We start from the raw sequence: 15,116 nt of genomic DNA, 5'->3' as shown, positions 1-15,116 counted from the left end.
ACACTCCAGTTTCTCTTCCACCTTTCTTCATGTGCCACACATTTGAAGGAAAAAAGAAACATAATTGTCAACATTCTCTTCCAGTATCTACAATGTGAGTAGGTATTTAGCATATACCTAACACCAAAGGCTTCCTGAAGAAAACTGTTGAAGCTAATACAGTTTTCAAATTTGGCAACAAGGGCAGATGACAGAACAAACGAAGACTCTTATTTACACAATATATGGTGCAAGTTAAGCCTCACGTTAAGCACGTATTAAATTCCTGGCTTTGGTATAATTGCTTCCCATCAGTAAGTATTCTAGCAAAACCAGAACAGAAAAAAGAAAACCAAGTAAAAAAAAATCATGTGAAGCAATTGGAAGAACCTGAGTGTTTTTTCAATATTTGCTTTTGCTTCCAATTAGATAATGATTTTGCAAGCCTGAGGGGAAATGCCTGATCAGAATGCATCAATCAGTGAGGTAAATTTAGTTCCTTTTCACCTCCTTGGCTTGAAGGGAAACCAGAAACAATCTTCCCTAATGACATGGCAAAGAAAAACTTCTTTCTTTGCAAGAAATCTCAGCTTTCAAGACAGACTATTTACATAAATACCCCTCCATATAAACACATAATCATAAAAAAAAAAGCTTTTCAATCTTTTAAGGCCTAACATTACTTAAAATAGAAAAGAATACCTGACTGTAGTTGAGGATCTTGAAGACAGATTCTGAAACAAACAGTATTTTCCCTCTGTCACAGCCCACAACAAAAAGAAATCCATCTGCTGCCTAATTGGGGAGGGGGAGAAAGTTACTAAGTTATAAATCCTCACTGCATCGTTATAACCTTTAAAACCACTTTGAACACAGTAAAATTTCTACACTAGGAGAGCTGTCTTAACATTTTGAGATAACTGAGTCAACAGGCAAGATACTAAATTACAACAAAGTTTTCTCAGCATCTACAAACATTTTCTGCATAATTGGGGCATCATGCCCAGAATGTAAATACACTTTTACGGGGAGAAAGAATCCATGTCTTGCCCAATAATATTATGATTATGTTTCAAAATCCTTCAAATTAAAATATTATTTTAATTGTATTTATTCTATAGTTCCTCTTTTAGAAACCAAATGTAACCTGGGTATTTACTTATGTGCCTGTATGCAAGTAATTCCCATTATGACTCTTTCAGTCACATACAAATGTGTGGGATTAGGCCCTAATTTTATAGCTTTAGAGTCACAATATTGCAGAAATCACATTCTGCATATGCTGCAGAATGTAATGTCTGGACATTAAAGAGCACAAGCTTAACTACTGATAAACGATAGACACTCCTCATTCTGTAAAAGAAGTATACAGCGAGCAGCCAAACATACTAAATCATGTTACATCAATGACCTCAAAAAAAGGTGTTTGTTATATCATTGTTCACCAAAAGGCACGTCAAGGTAGCCAATGACAGGAAGTCTGCAAGGAAACAATTTATGTAATTTTGCCTCATTCCATGAAACAGCTGGAGATTCTGATGGTTACCAACAAAATACCAGAGTTTCCTCAGATCTTCCTCTTAAATCTTCCTGCTTAAATTAAGAGATGCTAGTCATTGTTAAAACCCATTAACTTTATGCAAAAATTATGTGGAATTATGCAGAAATCTTGTTGATTTCTTCATTATCCTTTATAATCAGAGCATTCTTAAGCTGAGACAAAAGGCAGAAAAACACTGGTGTTTTGCTTTGGGAGAGTTATATTCACAGCCATTAATATCTCTTTATTAAAAGTTTAAACATACCCTGAGAATAAGATGTTTTAACTCATCGTCTGATAGAAAAGAAGGCTTATAGTTTGCTTCTGTATAAGGGTTTGTAGCACCTAAAAAAAACCAAACAAACAATCCCCATATCACAAACTTAACAACACACACTTAAAAGAGCAATTTTCCTTTGCCTCCTTCTTATACTGTTATCATTACAGGTGTTCTTTAAAATAGAAGTCGCTTTTTGGTTTTGATTTACTATCAACATGAGCTCTGTTGATATTAACTTTAAAAAGGATGAAGCTTTTTTGCTAAACCACAGACACTGCATTATGTAGTAATGCACATTAAATGTCTTCTCAGATATAAAAGTGTTCTTTGACATACTTTTTAACCCAAATGCTGTACTATGAAGTACTCATATAATCAAATGACAGCTGCAGAAGTTAAACCTTCCAAAATGCTAGGATAAATACGCCTGGAAGACACCAGGTCTCCTAGACACTAGAACAGCGGCTCTTTAAGTCAGCTGCATCACTGTTTTCTCAGGGGCATATTTCTTGAAAGCTCTTTCAAGATCATCACTGATTTCTTATATGAAGCTTTTGGACTTACAGAAATTTGCAACAACCCCAACTCTTCCAAATCTGTGTGTTTCCCTTCAGGTGCTTGCAACAGAAACCCATTAAAGACAATAAAATTGAACATTCAAAGTACTCTATATTATTTCACACACAGCTAAAGGTACAAACACAAAATCTCCAAAGTCCTGTAGGAATATTCCTTACAGGTAAAATCTAACTTCTTTATCCAATGAGTTTTGCACACTACCTGCTTAAGAGCACTGCACAAGATTCAACTGTGCGCTGCCACTTAAGCCCTTCCCCCAACCTGTCTCAGCTGCCCTCCTTTTGTCGAATCTACTGATGGTGACCAATCAGGTCAAATGATAGAAGACTGTTCTTTCTCATCCACAAATTTCGCAGTTGGATCAGGATATTGGACCATGAACAAGTAAGCTATAAATGAATGCACAGCATCAAATGCTAAGAAAAGTGAGAAGCTGTCCCAGAACGTATTAACTTACTCCTAAGGCAAAGGATAAGGAGAGAAGAAGTACAGCTTTGGGGAAAATCCCATTTTGCCATCCTCCACTAGCCCTGTCCATGCACCCCCTTTACCCCAACCAACTTACCACGTAATGTTTTCATGTGCTGGACTGCCATTCTCAATACAGTGAGTTTATCTAACTTCCGAGACATAGCGTTGCACGTTGGTACCAAAGATGCCAGTTCATCTATAAAACTGTTCATTTTATCTCTACGCCTTTTCTCAATTTGACTGTGAGCCTCCCTAAACAGGGGAGGTGGTGAGGTAAAACAGAAAAGCATAAGAAAATAAATCATATTAAAAAATCCAGTATAACACAAACAAACAGCCTCCTCCTGATAATTAAGTCACCCTCTCATCCTCATGAAAAGGACATCCACATAAAGCATTCTTCAGATATTTTATGTTCATTATTTGGATGAGCAACAGTTACAAGCAACAGGTAAGGCTGCAGCACATGGTTCTAGTTTACCAGAAAACACAAATAACACTGGCCATACAGTACACTGAATCTGTTCTGAAACAACCCCCTAAACAGTACAAAATTACACGGAGATTTCTACTGCTGTACACCATTTCTGTTCTTAGCACATACACTGAAACATAAGTGGAATCATAAAGGTCATGGATAAGCAAATTTATAAATATCTAAATATTTAATAAAAGCATTCAATTATGAATTTGTAATTGGTATACTATATGAATGTACCAAGTATTTAAAACTACCTTTTGCTGTGGCAATATAAGTCTTCTACTCATCCTATAGCTTTCCACTTCAAGTACTTGAGATACCTCTGAACATGACAAATACTAAGTAAGTTAACTTTTGTTTTATGTTTTTCCATATTAAGGAGTCACTGTTAATACATTCACAACCCACTACTGAGTTTGAAAGAAACAAGATGAAAGAATATAACATTATCAGAAACACAAATCACAGACCTCAAATTTCAATGTTAATTAAGTAAAAACAAGTTACCTACCAAATTAGTATAGGCAGTTTACACACGAAAAATGTTAACAGTGCAAAGACATGGAAAAATAAGAGATCAAAGCTAGAAAAAAATTGTTTTCAGGATAAGATACATGTGCAAATATTTCACATATAGGAAAAGGCAAGAGAATTCTTTTTGATATACTTGTTCAGATTATTACCTTGCATTTTTTATTCTGCCTTGTTGGTCTGTATACTCCAGTCTGTTGAGAAATGGTATCACAAAGACAGTATTGAAAACACCAAACCAAATTATTTTAATGCATCTTATATACCTACTGATCCTCATTTTTTAAAACTTTCAATGTTTATTTAACCCTTCTTCTGAAAAGATCACTATTTATAATATTGTGGCTCAAAGTGTGAGGGGTTTTTGTCTGTTTTAATTTGTTCAGTGATCTTAAGCCTTTGTGCCAGCAAAGAAACATTTGAGACCCATGACTACAGTGACACCCAAAACAGGTATCTACACACAGGATCCTACGTCAGTACCATGGAACTACCATTTTAGTGACTGTATCAATAGTACCTTCCATGTTGGTCATCTTTATCTGTATCCATACCTTCCCTGCAGAAACAGAATAAAGCAATGTATCACAAATTAAGTAGGATTAGCAAAACTGTTATCAAAGTATCATAAAATTAGACTAAAGTATTCCTGTCCTCTTTAAATCACAAACTTAAAAGTAAGAATATAAAAGTGAGAACCTGGAACGGCTAAATAAGCTGTGTGGTTTTTACAACATTGAAACATTTTCTTAAATTAGTTATGTCTCCTTTCAAGCAAACAAAATGGCACAGCTTGATGTGTTTGACAGTAAAACATGCTGTGGTTCAAAGATATCGTCTGTTATAAAAACGTTTTTCAGTTAACTAGAGGGGAAAAAAGTACAAATCACAGCAGATACTTTTGTGCCTTCATCAGATAGGGCTACCAACTTGCATTTACTACACTTAAAAGTTCCACTGGAGGCAGTTATCAAAGTGCCTAGCATAAAATTCACAAATGCCCTTAATTACTCTGTGCTTGTGTGTTCTGCATGTTAGTTTGTCTTATGGTAGCTCATTTTGGGATAGAAGATGATAATAATCTAGGCCAGTGAACTACTGGAGATGGCCAAATGCACAACAGAATGAGAGACTGCATAAAACTAAGCAGGAACATTTTAAATTAGTTCAACTTTCAGTGTAGATACATGGTTTACTTTTGTCTCAACGTGAAAAACAACAAAAAGAAAGAGGAATGCAGAATAAAAAGGATTTCCCCTTATTACATTGTAAGATTAAAATCATATGTACAGAAATAATGAGAGGAAAGCATAAGTTTTCATAGTCATATCTGGTAAAAAAATGTGAATGCCTACGATCACAGCCGTGTTAGACAAAAGAATTAAGAAAAGTCTGTTTTGATATACTTAAATCTGTACAACTGTGCTCAAATGGACACTCAGAGGCCTGTCTTATGCTGGTTTCATTTCTTACCTGCAGATTTTAAGTAAATGGGAGGGAAAGGTAAGCAAAAACCAAGCATCTCTTTTTCAAGTGAAACCAATTATTAAAATATTTATACTTACTCAAAAGGAAAGCCATCAAGTCTGAAAAGAAAGAAAAATAAAGTACACCATATACAGAAAATAAGAATTGTGTCTTACATTTTCTGTTGAAATTCTCAAGCTAATTTATATTCTATTTGAAATGAAAGGTACAAAGAAATAAGACAATAGCAGTGAATGTATTCTAAGGCAATAAGCTAGTTCAAATCTATCTACTTTCTGAAAGAACAGTTCTGCTTTTTAAGAAAAGCTAGCATAGTTCATTATACTTAACATGAAAAACCAGTAAAACAACTAACCTAAATTGTGTCATGCAAATCACTGAGATATTGTTTCAGCTTCAGAAAGGAAAGATCTGTGCTTTATGTGTGTTTCCTTTGTGGTTACATAAATAGGATTTATTTCAGAGGACTCTAAGGCCAGAAATTAAAAGCAATTTTTAAGAAAAATACCCCAAGTTTCTCAAGTTGTGATTCTGCCCAGCAGGACAGATAAACTTTTTCTTATAGTCAGTACTTAAGTCCTAATTCTGAACTTTATACAAACTTTATCATACCACAAGGAAATTAAACAGAGTTTCTACATGCAAGCTAACTGCTGGCATCACTTCAAGATTGTAAAATGATCTGAAATACCACTGAACTTTAACATGTTAAGAGGCTATGTTTTCTAAAAGCCTCATGAAAAATCTCGTATTAGCCATTAACATAGTAGTTACGCCTGTTCAATATTGGACAGTAACCTTCTTAACATATAAACATGGCAGTCATTCATATATATATTCTCACTGCGTTTTTTGATCGTCTTTGTGACTAGATTTTAAAAGAAGTTCAAATAATGCTAAAGGTTTACTTTATCTCTCAATTTGCACATCTGAGTTACTGTCTAAGTCAATGGCTCAAAGCACTTTTGAGGCTCACAAAGAATTAGCATGCAGGTCTAGAATAGGACTTAGAAACAGAAATGAGGCATCAGTTTTCTGCTTGCGATGACACCTTTAGCTACAGGATGCTTGTTGTGACAACATTTGTTTTAGAAAAAAATTGTTTTAGAGAAAACCCACAGAAAGTAAAATTTCAAAGAGGCACAAGGTAAGCTACAATTTCTTCTGGATAGTTTCCTTATGTATTACTACAACTGAAAACACTACTCCCAAGAAAAGAAATTAACTGTTTATAGGGCTGTGCATGAAATCTTGGATTCCAGCATTTGACTATAAGAGATCGCAGTGAAGAACAGACAACCTTTGCTGAAGTGGTAGCAATAGGCTGGACAGGAATTTTCCCGGAGGAATGGCAGGAGAAAAAAAAAAAAAAAAAAAAAAGAAAAAAATCGAAAAGAAGCTCGTGTGGAGAGCTGAAAGTGCAGCTGATCAATACGTTTGCATGTACTTGAGAGGTGAACAAAGAACCACGCTAAACCAGTCAGGTTCTGCCTTTGTTATTGCCTGGCTTCAATGGTAAATGAAGCATCAAACTGGACACTCGTTCATGGGCAGCAAAAGCTGAACAGGCGCATTTCTGAACATTTACCATTGCATACATAAAGAAGGAGGGATCAAGGAAATCTACCTTAAGTTCTATTTTCAAATAGGAATATTTACTAGCCACCATTTACTTTGAAACACAACACAAATTGTGGTATGACAACAGCTGTTGTAAACGTATTTTACTTGGGATTCAAGGAAAGAGTGTTTTCACTTTTTTTTTTTTTTAAGGCACACACAAACTAAAGGGTGGAATTATAAATTAGAAGAGCAAGCTGCTTTTGGAAAAAAGGGCTTGAGCAATGCTTCCTACCCAGGAGAATAAAGATGGAGAAATCCTTTCTGTAGAAGAGGAAGATGGTAAGATTGAGGCTGTTCACTGACTTTTGTACTCGTCAATTCAACTAGAAGCAGTAATGAATGTCCTAGGAAAACTAAATGCATGTTAGAGAAGGTACATATGCAGTATGTTTGTGGTCTTTCAATAGTGCTTAAAGCTTCATGCATAAGTTCTCCTAAAAGGAAGCCCTAAGCACAGGGATCCTAACTCTTAATTGTCTTGCTCAATACGGCTTAAAAATCCTACCCCCAAGTAAAAAAGAACTACCAGCAATCCAAAGGCCCAGAAGGATAAAATTTGTGATGTTACATAAAAATGAGTAGGCAGCTGTATTAATAATGGATGGGACCCATTCACAAGTTACCCTGCAGGTAGACTTTGTAAAGTTACAATACACATGAGGTTCACACAGTGATTTAGGAGTAAGCAGGTTGGTCTTGGTGGACCTAGTGCAGAAGACATTACACACCTGAAAAGCTGGCAAGCTTTACTACAACCTTTACTATTCTAAAGCAGAGCTGGTGTGATTTCTATTTCAAATACCTGCCCCAGCAGAGACGCTATGGCTTGGACAGTGCTTCCAAGCAGTCATTAGCAAGCTTCCCTTGAAGAAAAGCAGCTTTCCTGAAACAAAACTACCTATCTACTATCAGTTTAGAAGAAACCACGTTTTTGTCAGGAATAATAGGCTACAGTTGTGAGCCAATACAAGATTAAGTCAGTTGATTGAATGAAAGGTAGATCTACTGCCTCAAACCAGGGACTATTCAGATTCATATTCAACTGAGAGAACAAAATAGCTTCATCAGGTAAAGGCTGGCAGCCCACTGATCTGAAGTAACTAGAAAGGCAAAAAAAAGGTGAAGCAAATGAACTATTCCCAGTTCTGCTTTTTAATTAATTTATTAGCTTCCTTCCCATTGCTCTGACACTCTATTTCCTATGCAAATAGTCAACATAATCAACCTTCACACTCTATGTTTCATTGGTATTAGTTTTCTTTCCTCACTTATCAGCCAAAATTTTCTCTCCTCAGCCTTAACCCACCTGATACCCCCACTTCTAGCTGCATTGAGATGAAGACTTTATTTTTATTATTAAATAATGAACTTTGCTGTTAGTGCACGGTAGCTTTTTTCTTTATAAAACCTTTACAACAGGTTATTAAGAAAAGGTTATTTAAAAATAGCTGTAAATATTACTATCATCTCCCCCACTGTATTGTTATGTTACCACCTCTTTTTAGCAGTGTTAAATCAAGAGAAATACAACTTACTGATAATCAGTAGAGCTTCCCTTTCTTTTCCTATTACAATCCATTCCTGAACTGCTAAGAGAACTGGAGATCAAGTCAGCGGGGTCTGGTGACATAAAGTCACTAATTGTAGAAGATATGTCCATCCTTTGGTCTGCCATTGGATTGTCTAACACCAGGAAAACAGACAAACAAGTAAATGAAAACCACCAACCAAAACACCACTGCACTGAGAAAAGCAAAAACTTACATATTTTTAACAAACAAACAAACAAAACCAAAACCAACCCCAGATCTCAAAATCACCATTCTCTAAAACTGCAAAAAATCAGTTTTATTATTTCCTTTTGCCATTTCTCCTTTTCCAGTTACTGGTGTATTGAGTATTGCAGACAAACCACAACCATTCTCAAAACTCATTACTTCATTATTTTCAAAGAATAGTCAATGTGGTCGTTAACTAAACCGGGTTTACTCTCACGTTAACTGGCCAGCCAACTGCTTCTATGTTACATAAGTAAACGGTAAGTTCTGTCTGTCTTTTGCTGACTGGGAACACTAACTTTGGTGTCTCTCTCCATTTGAAGATCATCGTATCAAAGTTCATAGGTTTTGAAAGTTCTAATTCCACCAAATTTCATGGAAAAGAATTAATATTTCCATTAAAATAAGAGGTTAAATAAACATCTTCCCCACAGCAGACCCTATAAATAAAAATCTAAATAACCCAATGATGGTTTAAGATTACCAGTTAAAGGTACAAATAAATCTAATTAGCTTTTTCATCCAAAACATACACATTTTGAGCCTCTAAAATGCAAATAACTATATAGTTGGAAGAAACCCCATGAGAAGTTGATTCATTACTAAATAGGATCGACTGTCAAACAGAAGAGTTCTTACCCGAAAGCTTGTCTTGGAAGCCTAGATCCTCCTGGGGAAAGATGATGTTCAGCCTGAAGCAGCTGATCACCTTAAAACTCTTCCATGCCTCATATTCTGTTAGTCAAGTACTTCCAAAAATCTGAGTAGGAAGAAAACCAGCAAGCTTAAAAAACACCTTTCAAAACAAGTTTGTTTAGAACAATTGTTTTAGACACAGTTTACAATACCAAATAAATGTTTCCTACACAAGGGTTGAATTTAAATTTCTTTATAAAGTGTAGAAGTTTTATCCATCATCAAAAGGCTTAAATGTTGGGATGTACATCTCAAATGATCCAAACTTTGGACCATAAGGAATCTCTTCAGCATCGCTTCCTTTCGGGCTGTGCTTATCCTTCTTTGGTTTTTACATAAAAGCCCTTGTCTCACAAACAGTGGTTAGATCTGCACACATTTATTGTCAGATGCTACCAGAATGAGTCAAGCCGCTGTTAAGTGCGAAAGACAGACTTACCCTTCACTCCTGGCTGCCTCACTTTTAAGGTGGACATAGCTGTAAGACAGCTTGGGCTTGGCTTACTATTTTATTTTCCCTTGTAAGCACAGTTGGCATTTTCAAAGGAAAGGGGGTTAAACACTTCTATTCTGCAGGCTTCAAGTTCTATATAAAATTCACACCCTGTACCATAACTCAAGTCCTTAACTATATCTCCCAGCTACACTGTAAGCTTAGTGGCGGGTCTGCATATGGATGTCCTTCTTTTCCAGACTGCCGCCACAAAACAAGTTTTCCAGCAAAACTTACTATGCAAGACTTAAAAACTGTTCTTAATCTGCCTCCTGCAAAAAGCTTTGAAAGTCTTCGGGATACACTGTTTTCTGGTTGAAGCATCTGTGAACATCGTGACTGTCTTTCCAACCTGTGATGACAGCAGCCCTTCCCAACTACACGGATCAGCAAGTTCCCATGACACCCTCAGAAGTTTGCAGGCCAACCAACCAATGTTCTGTCAATACGACATTACAACCAATTCCACTGAATCACATATATCGACACATAAAAAGTTATAAGCCAACAGAAACCTCACGAAATCCAAAGTCAGCGGTACAATTTTCTTCAGTTCTGCAAAAACAGCAAATTCATGATTTATTTCAGAAGTTTAAATTACCTAAATCACTGGTCCTGTTACAGTAATAACAGTCAGAATCACAGCTCTTAAATATAAGGCCAGGCAAGTCACTGCCTTAACACCACCAACTTTCCAACAGAGGATCATCATTGTTCTAGAAGCAGAGCTTCTGAACTGGTAGTGACAGCCCACTGTCAACCTCACACGACACCTTCCCTGTGATCCTTTGCCAAAAATGAAAGAGCCGTCAGGTTATTTACAAATGTGTGGAAATACTGGTAAGGGTGAGTGAGGAGGCCACCTCACACCAAATGGTCACTGACAAAAGCTAAATCATTACAAATTTAAGTTAAAATATAAATTGAATCCATAACCACAGATTACTTTACAAGGCTTTAATTCACACAAGTAGTTACTTGCAGATCAGGCCTTACTTTTCCTGTATCAGCTTTTTCCTAGTTGCCTCCTTTGTCTTTCTCACTCAAAGTAGTCCAACAACAATAAACGCGATTATGTTACTGTGGTTTATGAGATTACTGCAGCTTAATTTATAAGACACCAGTTAAACCACCCGACCATTTCTCTTTGATTGATACAGATACAAAAACATTATCTTCAACCTCATCTGATGTGCAGAAGTCAGTTACAGCTAAATTTAGTGTGGCCTGTGGCTAAGGCCTATGAATCCGGTGATAAGTCTGTTGCAAACTTCTTTGCAAACTACCTACAATACCTCTTTTTCTAATGCCAGTTACTGTGCATCTTTGACTCAGCCTTGGAACCCAAGCACTCCACAATGCACATACCAGAAACAAGTATGTTTCTAAGATTTCTGTCCCAGACACCCACAATTAACTTTCAAACGTTCCTGAATATCTCCACATGTACTTGCTGAACTCACATTTTAATGCTCAGTATAATTTCATGCACCACTTATGATGACCTCAGATAGAAGATTGTGATGAGCTGGAATTAAAATTAAAAAAAATGGAGAAAAAAAGGGTTTGCAAGTTTAACAGAGTCCTTTCCCTTTAAGAATACCTGTCAGCATCTTAGCTTAATAATCAGAACACTGCACAAGTCACTGGTTTACTTTAATGGGAAAATAAAAACTGCTTTGTTGTTCATCTCAAAGCAAAAATTTCAAAGCTGTTTTATAGAAAAAAAATCCTGAAATCAAGCACCCATTCAACGGCGCTGCTATTTTAAATTATAACCAAGTATCTGTATTTGATAGCTACAAAGCACTCTTTCAAGTATTTTGACCATTTAAGCAAAATATGGAATTCTCAGTTTCTTTTCTTGCTCTACCATGTCCCAAATGCTCACCTCAGTTCTAACAACCACAGCCCTCCATTTTAGCATGCCTCTTGAAATGAGGTTTAAAGTTAAGAAAATGTCAAAGCAACGATGAGAGCAAATAAAAGCATGCCCCACTATAATAAATAGTGCACAGCTCAGTGTTTTGTTGCAAGACTCCTACAGTTCTGAAAAACTGAGTATTTTACTACCTTTTCAGCCTTCAGCTGCCTAGTTGTTCAATGACTCAAAAAAATCTTCATTGACAAGGAACACAAAAGTTACCCACATTTATCAGCAAAGTTCAAATCTTCCCTTTATGAATACCCAGCCTGTCGCCAAAATACTCCAAGGACCTACTTGAAAAAAATGCCACGTAGTCCTCTCTCTGATTAAGTTCTTCTGTACATAAGAACTGAATGATATTTTGCCATTGTATCGCATGACAATGTGTCTCCACAGCCTGTTTGGGACTACTTCCTTCAGGATTCCTCTCCCTTGCATTCAGTCTTTCTCCAGGCCCCTCTAACAAGGCCAATGAGAGAGTAAAAACAAATCGTACTGCTCATCCCTTAAAAAAATAAGAAAAAAAAAGAGAAAAAGAAAAAAGAAAAAGTTGGAAGCCACGTGACTGGCTTAATCATGCAGCAAAGCTGATCATGAGTACATAAACACCTCTGAGCAAATCAAGGTCAGAGCTAAAGTAGGTCAACTATGTCTGCAAGCACCCATCCAGGAGTCAAGACCTCTTTACAGAAGCACCACCAGTTCCAGTTACCCTTAGGCAGGAGTCAATTATCTCCAACACACATACATACTTATTCTAGAAGAAATGCAGTTTATACCTTTATGAATCAGAAGTGCCTCATATCTTAAAAGCACTATTTTGCAATGACAGAGGAAAACTGTGCTGTGGCTTTCTTAAGAAGTAATTGAAAAGATATTGATTGTCACTGTATGTAATAACTGAACCAAAAACAGCTACAAAAAGGAAATCATCTGCTTCCCTTCACAGCAATATACCACCTCTGAAGTTAAATGGTCACAGTACAAACTAGTAAGAAACAGAACAGGATTATTTGTCCTCACTGTGTATTTCCTCAAGAGGTGTATGTAGACTCCAGATGTGCATCCACTCAGTAACGGTGGGAAACTTCTGCTTAGCAAAGCTCCACAAGTATCCCCATGATGATTTCAATACACATCCTGGCACACTTGGATACGGCTGCAGCAAGTAACAAGCGGGTCATACATCAGAGTCTTTATCATGAAATACTCTGAAGGAATTGAAGGAAGATCTTTAAAATAAAGCAGTGGTATTTTCCTTTTCCTTCAATACTTAAGGAGCGGCTGTCAGAAAACTTCCTATTTGCCTAATACATTGGTATTGTTTTGTTCCACTGGCACATTTGTGCTCCTTGAACCCCTATTACCCGCAAGAACACTCTGTACTCCCAGAAGGTAAAAAGCCCTGTGGCTTCCTCTCACACCCAGGTGCATCTCGCCGCACCCTCTGGGGCAAAGAAGAGATTTTGCCTCATTTGCTTGTTGAGGTCATCTTGCACCACTCATTCATCAGCATGTTCGCCAACTCCAGACAGCCTACGATCCACATCTGAGCTTTGGAACTCATCCCAATCCAAGTTCTTAATGACACCAGTAGCTCATGTTTTGACCCAATCCTTAACCACACATACACAGCGAGAGCAATCGTCCTGCACCTCTTGTGTTAGCAGTTGTTGCTACCCAGCCCCTCACAACAGGGCACAAGTATCCCTTGCTCTGTTGAAGGCTGAAGGCAGAGGCACTTGCACTGCTCAAGAGACTTACTGCTGCATAGCTGCTCCCCATCTTTCCGAAGAAAAAAGTAGCTGGAGGGAAGCAGCCATGAATTTCAACCAGCCACAAAGCTACAAGATGAATCATTTTGACATACGGGTGTCTCCAATAAACAGAAGAAAAACACTTGCACAAAGAACATCTTTCAACTCTAGGAAGTTAACATAAAGGCAGTTTCTCAACAGATCAATGTACTGTTCACATGCATTCCCCTACCAAATAAGTCTGTTCATCACTAGCATCTCTGAGGAAAGACAGAACAAGCTGTATTGTGGCATGACCCCACAGGAGTTTTCCAGACTATCTTAGTGGCAATGGAGCCACAGGACAATATTCTGAATTCTACTTTGTTCACAGAACACTCAGACTTTTAGCTCAAGAGAGGCCTCAGATCCCACCTCTTCTTGCTTAAAAGGGAAAGTACTTAAAACTTTAACTTCCAGCTATTATAACAAACGACTTCTCTGCTGCTCCAAACCCTGGAATACGTGGTAACTAAAATCACTTTCTCTGGCATGGAAGGGCTTAGAACTAGACCCAAGAACACAGAAGTTTCTCACCAGTGCTCAGTAAACAGGAAGGATCACTTCCCTCAGCCTGCTGGCAACACTACTCCTAGCACAATCCAGAAGGCTGCTGGCCTTTGGTGCAAGGGCACCATTGCTGGCTCACAGACCCTCTGCCAAGCTCTTTTCCAGCTGCTCAGGCCCTCGCCCGTACTGGGGCATGGGGTTTTTCCTCTCCACATGCAGGACTTGACATTCCTCTTCACTAAACTTCAAAGAGTATTTGACAAGGTTCTTGTCAACCCTTTTTACTGGTCTGTGGATATCCCCGATTGGTAGCACACCTATGTAACATATCAGTCACTCCTCCCTGTTTTGTATTGTCTGCATCTCTAAAGTATGAAGCTTCAAACAGCATGGAAAGACAGGAAAAGAGGCTGGATCTTGAAAGAGAACCAAACAGATTTAACAACCCTCAAAATCCTAGCTCATGTTCTCTTAGTGAAGCAGATAAATTTTTGCTTCAAGGCTGGTGCTGTCCCATGAGAAGACCTTATGGATGGAGACATGGACAACAAAAACTGGAATAAAACCAAAACCAACCCATGCCATTTCCATGAATCAAACCTGTTTAGGCTGAAAGGGATCTGTCTATGCTACAGATGAAGTTATTTCCCTGTCTAGTAGAGGACTGGTACATACCTCTAGTGACAGGACTAAGTCTAATATACAACTCTACAGAATAGCCACTGGGTCTGGAGACTGTACCATCACCAGAAGAGCATCCTGAGTAACCAGCTGACTCTCAGACACAGTAAATTTCATTTCCTCTTATGTCTTAAGACCATTTGCCTCTCTACCTATTCAGTCAAAGGGAGTGTTTCAACAAAGCTTGTTAGTTTGCAGTCATTATAGAAAGCTTGATCTAGTACAAGCTTCTTGTCCGCCAAGATTAGATTCTTTGAGCGCTT

At 37.5% G+C, this 15,116-nt stretch overlaps 1 protein-coding gene across 8 annotated transcripts in view; it reads right to left on the bottom strand.

Moving 5' to 3' along the window:
• The window catches only part of BMAL1 (basic helix-loop-helix ARNT like 1), a 46,933-nt gene that overhangs the window by 14,955 nt on the left and 16,862 nt on the right, over nucleotides 1-15,116 (bottom strand). For 4 of the 8 annotated variants that reach the window (XM_062620176.1, XM_062620174.1, XM_062620178.1 and 1 more), the window contains exons 2-9: nucleotides 9,390-9,510; nucleotides 8,508-8,655; nucleotides 5,427-5,447; nucleotides 4,382-4,420; nucleotides 4,014-4,055; nucleotides 2,944-3,101; nucleotides 1,785-1,864; nucleotides 682-774 (exon numbers count right to left, since the gene is read on the bottom strand). In XM_062620176.1, coding sequence (XP_062476160.1) covers nucleotides 682-774; nucleotides 1,785-1,864; nucleotides 2,944-3,101; nucleotides 4,014-4,055; nucleotides 4,382-4,420; nucleotides 5,427-5,447; nucleotides 8,508-8,647 — 573 coding nt within the window. In that variant the 5' untranslated portion in view covers nucleotides 8,648-8,655; nucleotides 9,390-9,510. Of the gene's footprint in view, nucleotides 1-681; nucleotides 775-1,784; nucleotides 1,865-2,943; nucleotides 3,104-3,584; nucleotides 3,665-4,013; nucleotides 4,056-4,381; nucleotides 4,421-5,426; nucleotides 5,448-6,193; nucleotides 6,198-8,507; nucleotides 8,656-9,389; nucleotides 9,511-15,116 lie in introns of those variants that run through there. The other 4 variants (XM_062620179.1, XM_062620180.1, XM_062620182.1 and 1 more) reach the window with 3 other exon arrangements.

The sequence above is a fragment of the Pezoporus occidentalis genome, unplaced genomic scaffold (genome assembly GCF_034315485.1).
Source record: "Pezoporus occidentalis ecotype Australia unplaced genomic scaffold, CSIRO_AGI_Poc_V1 ctg22, whole genome shotgun sequence".
Taxonomy (NCBI): domain Eukaryota; kingdom Metazoa; phylum Chordata; class Aves; order Psittaciformes; family Psittacidae; genus Pezoporus; species Pezoporus occidentalis.
The sequence above is the reverse complement of the archived record's forward strand: the minus strand, read 5'-3'. Positions and strand labels throughout refer to the sequence as shown.